At 51.3% G+C, this 6933-nt stretch overlaps 1 protein-coding gene across 1 annotated transcript; it reads right to left on the bottom strand.

The window, feature by feature from the left end:
• Positions 1–366: 366 nt before the first annotated feature.
• Positions 367–6053, bottom strand: IL37 (interleukin 37). The gene is made up of 6 exons (XM_007446023.1): positions 5973–6053; positions 5620–5663; positions 4495–4559; positions 1305–1424; positions 778–921; positions 367–509 (listed from the first exon to the last, which is right to left on the bottom strand). The coding sequence occupies exons 1-6, from the start codon at positions 6051–6053 to the stop codon at positions 367–369; spliced, it is 597 nt and encodes a 198-aa protein (XP_007446085.1).
• Between the last annotated feature and the right edge of the window lie 880 nt (positions 6054–6933).

Genomic DNA, 6933 nt, shown 5'->3' with positions numbered 1-6933 from the left:
CTTCCATGGACTTGCACACCACCACCCCCCAGTACCTGTCAGACCCCAGTAGGAATGGCTAATTCTGGAGCATAGGATGAGCCCAGCTACTCCTTCCTGGGGCACGTTCAGACTCTACTTGGCCAAATCATGTGATATGACACCACCTATGGATAGCTGATGGTTCAGGGTAAGTGGTGCCTAGAGAGAACTTTATTTCATCTAAGAACTCTACAATGAAGCAATCCTTCCTTCTATGACCTCAAGATACAAATTCTCAAAGTACTAATAAGAAACCAAAGAGGTTAAGCTGTAGCTTCCATGTTCTTCTGCAACTGGCGCAAGTTAGAGAGGAAAGGACAGGAAGGCATCTGACGGGGCCGTTTCTTATTCTCTGACTTCACTGGGGCTCATTTCAACCGGTTCCCCGGGATTGCAGGAGGCGCAGACAAACCATCCGGGTTGGACAGCTGATTCCAAGGTGTTCCAGGAGCCCACCGTAGCCCTATAAAAGATGAAGGGCAGATATGGGTGGCCATGTCAGAAAGTTTCTGCTTCTAGGAGGTAAAAGAGAGTAATGAGATAGCACAGACTTTGAGATGGAGAAAACCCAGCATGTGTGCTCTAGGAGCGCAGAACCAAAAAGGAGGGCAATAAAGCCTCCATCCAATGCTTCCAGAAAGGCAGATGCTCCTGTTATATTGGCCAAGATGAGAATTTGTGGCACACGAGAGGCATTAAGGACCCGGACCTTGATCTCCCTCTTAGGGTGGCCGAGGGTAAAGAAAACAAGCTCACCTTCAGCTGCAGGATGGCTGTGGCTTTGTCTTTTGTTCACATCACAGAAGAGACACAGCTCACCTTTAGAGACGACCAAGAGAATCAGGCTTCCTCTCTCCTCACAAGCTGACCTCACGTGGGAGGCTGATACAAAGAAGGTCTCTGGAAAATGACAGTAAGAGAAATGGGTTGGTCCTCGGCGGAGGGAAGAGGCCCTCTTGTCTGCTGCGGTTTCAGGCAGGAAGTGTAACCCTCTCCCCTTGGCTCTGGGTCAGAGACCCTTTGTCCACTCTGGCCCAAGCCGCCTCTTCTTCCACAGGCCAGCTCCTTCTTTCAGAAAGAGAACTTTCCAGAAAGACTTTCCTCAGATCCGGTCATCGGTATAGACTCACCGTCTAATTCCTAGCGATCCTAGTGGTCCCTGGGCTCCCCCGGCTCGCAGACCTCCACCACCTGCAGCTGCGGATGTGGTACAGCCTGAGCTGAGCCCCTCAGAGGAAGGCCTTCCTCTGGCCGCCAGGGAGAAAAGCACGACTGAGAGTCACCTGGGAGTACGTAGGTTTTATACGGAACAGCTCTGAGGGTCCCAGAGTCCGGGACCAATACTTTGTGATCCCCGTCACGGATGGTGAATTTCTCCAGGCCTTTGGCCTTCACTTTTGGACCTAGATCAAATTAACCAGATATCAACACTGAGCACTGAGCACAGAAAACTCAATCCTTCTAGCCCATGGGCAATGTTCCCAGCCCCAGCCCTCCACCCTGCCTGTGGACTCAGCGGTCCAGCCCACTGAAGATTTTGCCCACCCCAGGCTTTCTGGCTTGCTCCACACAAGAAATTTAGCGTGCATGTAAGCACATGGGTCCTTATTCTGACACATGGGTTGAAATCCGAGTTCTGTCACTTATTACTTTAGGATATAGAAGTTACTAAATCTCTCCAAACCTTAATGTTCTCATCTGTGAAATGGGTGGTAATAACAGCACCTACCTGAGAGGGGTGTTGAGAGGACTGAAATGCTTAATCCGAGGAATAACACTTAGCCAGGTATCAGAGCTACAGGAATAACTCAGTACAAGTTAATCATTACTCTTTGTAACCCTCTTTCCTGCACCCTCAGTGCACCAGCAATGCCTGGGGTGGGACAGATGCCTGCACTGGCCGGGCCGATGAAGGGACAGTGACAGAGCAGGGAGTGAGAGATTGAGGCGGGAAGCAGGAGCCCAGCATCGTGCAGGATTGAGCTGGCACTGCCAGGCTCCCAGGAAAGGCTGCAGGGTTTGCACCTGGCCCTGGAGAACCTCTCTGAACAGGCAGACCAGCCACAAGAGTGGCCAGGGGACTTCCTAGGGCCTGGCTCCTAGGGACACATGCAGACCATTCCTGCCCAGAGGCTCGGCCACAGAGAGAACCTTCCCTACTGGGCCTTGGACTGGGCAGGGGACCTGCCCCTCAGGGAAGAGATCAGGCCCTTGTTGGATGAAGGGCAGGGGCCCACATGTGGGCCAATGACCATCATGGACGGGTGGCTGTAAAATGTCCAATGTGACAACACGGTAACCACTGCACCGGGTGATCCTGTAACATAATTATCTATCACAGGCAATTATAATATGGAGATGGAGTCTAAGGTCTCATTCTCCACCTGTGCAATCAGCACAAGGCTGGTCTCAGTGTGGAATGTCCTCCTGGTCTCCTCCTGCCCGAGAATGGGGAGGGTTCCTGCTGGTTCTCCTGCCACCTCCTCCGGGAAGCCCTCCTCAGCCCCTCTGTGTGGACCGGCTTCCTCTCTGCGCTGCACAGCTCTTTGTACCCCTCGCTGCGGCACAGGTGTCAGTGTCCTTGTCTCATCTCCCTGCAGCCCTATATGCTCCCCGGGAGCAGGTTCCCTGGCTGACTCAGCCCCAGCCTACAGCCCCAGGCATCACAGATACTCGGCATTGATGGAATGGATGACTGGCCCAGGCAAGATCCTAAGTGGCTCTGCAGTGATGCGGGGTCAGATAAGATCCCTGGGTCTCAGCTCTGCTCACGTTGGAATCTCCTCAGCAGCTTTTCTGGGCCCCAGACATTCTGAGTTCACGGTATAGATGCATGTTGATTCAGAATCATTAAACTAGATTAACCCTAAGCCTTTGAGCGTCTCAAACATTAACCAGACCTGCAGACTCTGCCTTTCTATCAGCCCCGGGTACTGCCGATGCTGCTTGGCTGAGGACCACGCCTTGAGTGTCATGTCTAAGGCAGTGATTCTCAACCTCGGCTCTACATGGGAAATCAATTGGTGGGTGAATTTTTAAGACCATGGATGCCTGGGCCCAACCCCCCGCCCCCTGAGATTGTGATTCAATTGGTCCAGAGTGAGACCCAGACATACTATATAAGTTGCATTTCTGGCACTAACACAGTGCTTTTTTTTACCTCTTCAATATTTCCTAAGTCTCTCCTTCTTTTATTTCTGTTTTCCTCCTATCACTCCATCCTGGGCTCCCATCTTCCCACACCCAGCCTTGTGCAGTATCCTCTTAACTGGTGCTCTCTCTCACATTATTCCTGACCCCAAATCCACTCTTTAAACTTCCTTCTCAAGGCCACGATAGAGGTGACAGTGGTTTTAAGGTGCTGGTCATTGTTTCTACAGAACAATGGTTCTCCACTTTCCCGTGCATCACAATAACCCGGATGGCTTGTTCAGACACAGACTCTTGAGCCTCAAACCCCAGAGTCTCTGACGCAGGAGGTCTGTGGTGGAGCCAGAGAATTTGCCTTCCCAACAAATTTCCAAGACGTGTTGCTGCTTCTGGTCCAAGGAACACCCACTGAGAACCTCTGCTCCCAGATCTGAGTTAGATCATGGCCCTGACAAGGAGAAATCAGAACAGGCCCAACAGACAGGCTTGAGTGGCTGGTGCCACCCAGGTGGGGCACAGGGCAGGGCAGGAGCCAGAAAGCTCCTACCTACAACAAAAGCAAAGCCAACCAGAGTAACTGCAGTCACAGCAACAGCAGTAGCAGTAAAGCAGCCTCCCCTCCCAGACACACGGGAGTAGGCCATGCACCTGTGTCTACCTCATCATGTTTGGTGCCCACTGCCATCTGACCAGTAAGGAAAGTGAGGCTCCAGTGTTCTCACACTGACCTGCTGAGGTCTCCTGAGTCTGCCCTGTGCAAAGGGTAGTGATAGGAGCCTTAAATCTGACTTGGGCAGACAGATGTTTTAGTACCTTTAAATTCCAGTATCTGTCGCTTACTACCTGTGTCACCTGGGGCAGGTAACCTCCCTCTCTTCCTCAGTTTCTGCACCTGAAAGTGGTGATATTAACCATTTCCTCATGGGGTTATTGGAGGGTCACAGGGTATCCTGTGACAAGGGTTCTAGCTCAGTGGGGCCCCGTGGCCCTCAGCGGTGTGGGTTCCTGCACGTCCCCAGCTGGCCACGTTTCTGGTTTCCATAAGCACAGTGAGGAGGGAGGCCAGGGTTGCCAGCCTCATGGCAGTGGTCAGAAGGACCACCAGGCTCAAAACCTTTCTTCTCCTGTGCCCCTTAGCAGCTGCGTGCTACCTACACCTCTCTAGAAAGGCAGAGGCCCATCTTGGGCTCATCTTTCTTACTGACCCACCCTGAGGTGTCCCCAGCCTCTGAGTCTCCCACTCCCTTAAGAGAGCCCAGCAGCCCATCCCCTATGCCCACCCTCACTCCTTACCACCCTCATCAGTTCACCCAGGGGCCTCACCTGAGTAGGCAGAGCTCACGGAGGTGAGGCTGGGGCCTGGCTCCAGGACACCTCTGGCCGGCTCTCTAAGATCAGAGAAAGTAAGATTAGCTCATGCAATTAGAATTTGCAGGAGCATCAGGGGCCGCTGACTGCCTTACTTCTTTTGTGTGTGTTTTGAGATATACTGAAGCAGGGAAATCGTAATGAGATTGTAAATAGCTTCCCTGGTCCAAAATAGTGGGAGATGAAGACGAAATAGTTTCTGAATATAGATCTTCCTAGAGCCCTTACTTATTAGAAGTATGTGCATTGCATTCATTCAGGAGAGATAGTATACCTTGCCTGCGTTACGTGAAGAATAACGTGGAGGATTCTGCCCCATAAAACATTGTTTGAGAAATGCCTGAGTGAAATGCCTGGTCGTAATTCACACAACTCTTGCACATTGAGAACACACAGAACCCACAGAAGAAAAACCAAACCCTGTGCTCTGGTGTGAAGGTTTTACCTAGTCTTGTCTTTGCTGCTCCTCTGCTGTCTGAGATAACTCTGCATCCCACCGCTCTGAGCCTCATCCTGCCTGTCTGTCCCTCCAGAAGTCTACGCTTCCAAGAAGCGGGAGGGCTGTACCTTAGTGGGGAAGGACAGGAGGGAGGGGACTCAGACAGAAGCCTCTCCAACATTGTGTAGAGAGAAGGAGGCTTGCCTCCCCTCCCTTTGCAGCAACAAACTGAAGCAGCCCCTGAACGTGCTCTCAGGGTCATGATTCTGAAGCTCCCTGGCACTGGGGAATTTCAGTAACTGGTGCCTGTGCCCTCTCAGTGTCCACTCCCCACTGTCTCAGGGACAGAATGAGCATGGTGGCCTCCACATCGCCTGTGTTCCAGGAGCAGGGCTGGTTCTCTCTTGTCACTGGTAGCAGATCCACATCTGTCAGACCAACATCTTGATTCTTCGTTTTGGAACTCTGAATGCCACATGTGAGTTGAAAGCTCCAGGATTGGCCTCCTCTCCCTTCACAGCCCGTGCTTTAGACAGTCATTTGGGTCAAAAACCTCCTCTTCTTGTCCCTGTAGAGCCAATGTCCAAGTGCCTTCTTCCAAGGGACACTCAGAAGCCCTGAGCAGGGGTCCTTTTTCCAACCTGGACTCAGAGAACCCCGTCCATCGCAGGGCATTCTCCTCTGCCTGAGACAGTAGGGAGAAAAGAGATGCATTTGGAGGATTCAAAACCATCCTGGGGGTGAGTCAGGACTTCACAGCCCTGACTCTTTGGGTGAAAATGAAGCATTTATCTACCACCCGCTGCACCTGGACACCTGCTGCAAGGCTTCATGCTCCCCTCAAGTATTTCTCTTGTCTAATTCATTTACCAAGAAAGTTCCCAAAACTCTGCAAGGTCAACAGGGAGAAGCTGGGACTGTGCCCAGCACCTCGCAAGGTCCCACTTTAGGAGTTACTCTTTGGCCCTGGTGCGGATTTTTATAAGAATCTTACCTCTGAGTGGCACTGAAGTTCATCTCTTTCACACTCTTCAGAGCCCATTTTCACACCTGGTTTCTCCTCCAAAAAGGACATTTTCAACGTGAAGAAATGACTCAACAGGAGCCTGGGATGAAGGGCAGGACCTGAGTGGACAGGAAGGGGACTGGCTACGGTTCCTTCTAACCCCAGGAAACCTTGCCGGAGGCCCCTGCTGATCAGGCCGCAGGCCTTGCTCTCTCTTGGAAATGTTTGCTGCCTCCAGGAAGGCCTCCCAGGGCTGGGCCATCCTCTTCTGTCACTCCTTCTTTGATGCTTGCCCATCCAAAGCAATGCTCTCCAAACTGTGGGTCACCATATCTTTTTTATGGATCTTGACAGCATTTTAGCAAAAGGAAATAGAAAATTCAAAGTGTATTGTTCTAATCCTGGGACTGGCAAACTACAGCCCACAGGCCAAATCTGCCCTACCACCTGTTTTTAAGTAAAGTTTTTTTGGAACACAGTCACGCTTGTATTTACACGTTGTCTATGGCTGCTCTCTGGCTCTAACAGCAGAGATGAGTCATTGAAAGAGAGTCACCTGGCCAGCAAAGCCTCTACTGGTTACTTTCCCAACCTTCATAGAAAAAGTTTGCCCACCCTCTGCTAGAGTCTAATCTTAGACAAGAAAGACACTTTCTTCGCAGCCTCTTGTCATGGAAAACTGAGCCTCCAAAGGTCCCAAGAAGCTCAACTCCTGATGTCTTGGGGCAGGAATGACACAGAATCCCCTTATTGAAAGGGCTTGGAGGAGGGAGGTTTCCAAACACCCTCCAATTGTACACATCACATCTCACCCGATTCACGAAGAACTTTCCCCAGCATGAGTTCGGGACAACACAGTGAGGGAAGCAGGGCAAGAAATGTTATTCCCACCTTACAGATGAAAACCCTGAAGGTAAGTGACTTATCAAGGGTGACACCACCTTTAACG

The sequence above is a fragment of the Lipotes vexillifer genome, unplaced genomic scaffold (assembly GCF_000442215.2).
Source record: "Lipotes vexillifer unplaced genomic scaffold, Lipotes_vexillifer_v1.1 scaffold1275, whole genome shotgun sequence".
NCBI classification, from domain to species: domain Eukaryota; kingdom Metazoa; phylum Chordata; class Mammalia; order Artiodactyla; family Lipotidae; genus Lipotes; species Lipotes vexillifer.
The sequence above is the reverse complement of the archived record's forward strand: the minus strand, read 5'-3'. Positions and strand labels throughout refer to the sequence as shown.

Coding starts and splice junctions, on each gene's coding strand:
- IL37 (XM_007446023.1), bottom strand. CDS start 6,053: ATGTCCTTTTTGGAGGAGAAACCAGGTGTGAAAATGGGCTCTGAAGAG. Junction 4,560..5,619: donor ACGGGGTTCTCTGAGTCCAG/GTTGGAAAAAGG, acceptor CTCTGATCTTAG/AGAGCCGGCCAGAGGTGTCC. Junction 510..777: donor CAGCCATCCTGCAGCTGAAG/GTGAGCTTGTTT, acceptor GACATGGCCACC/CATATCTGCCCTTCATCTTT.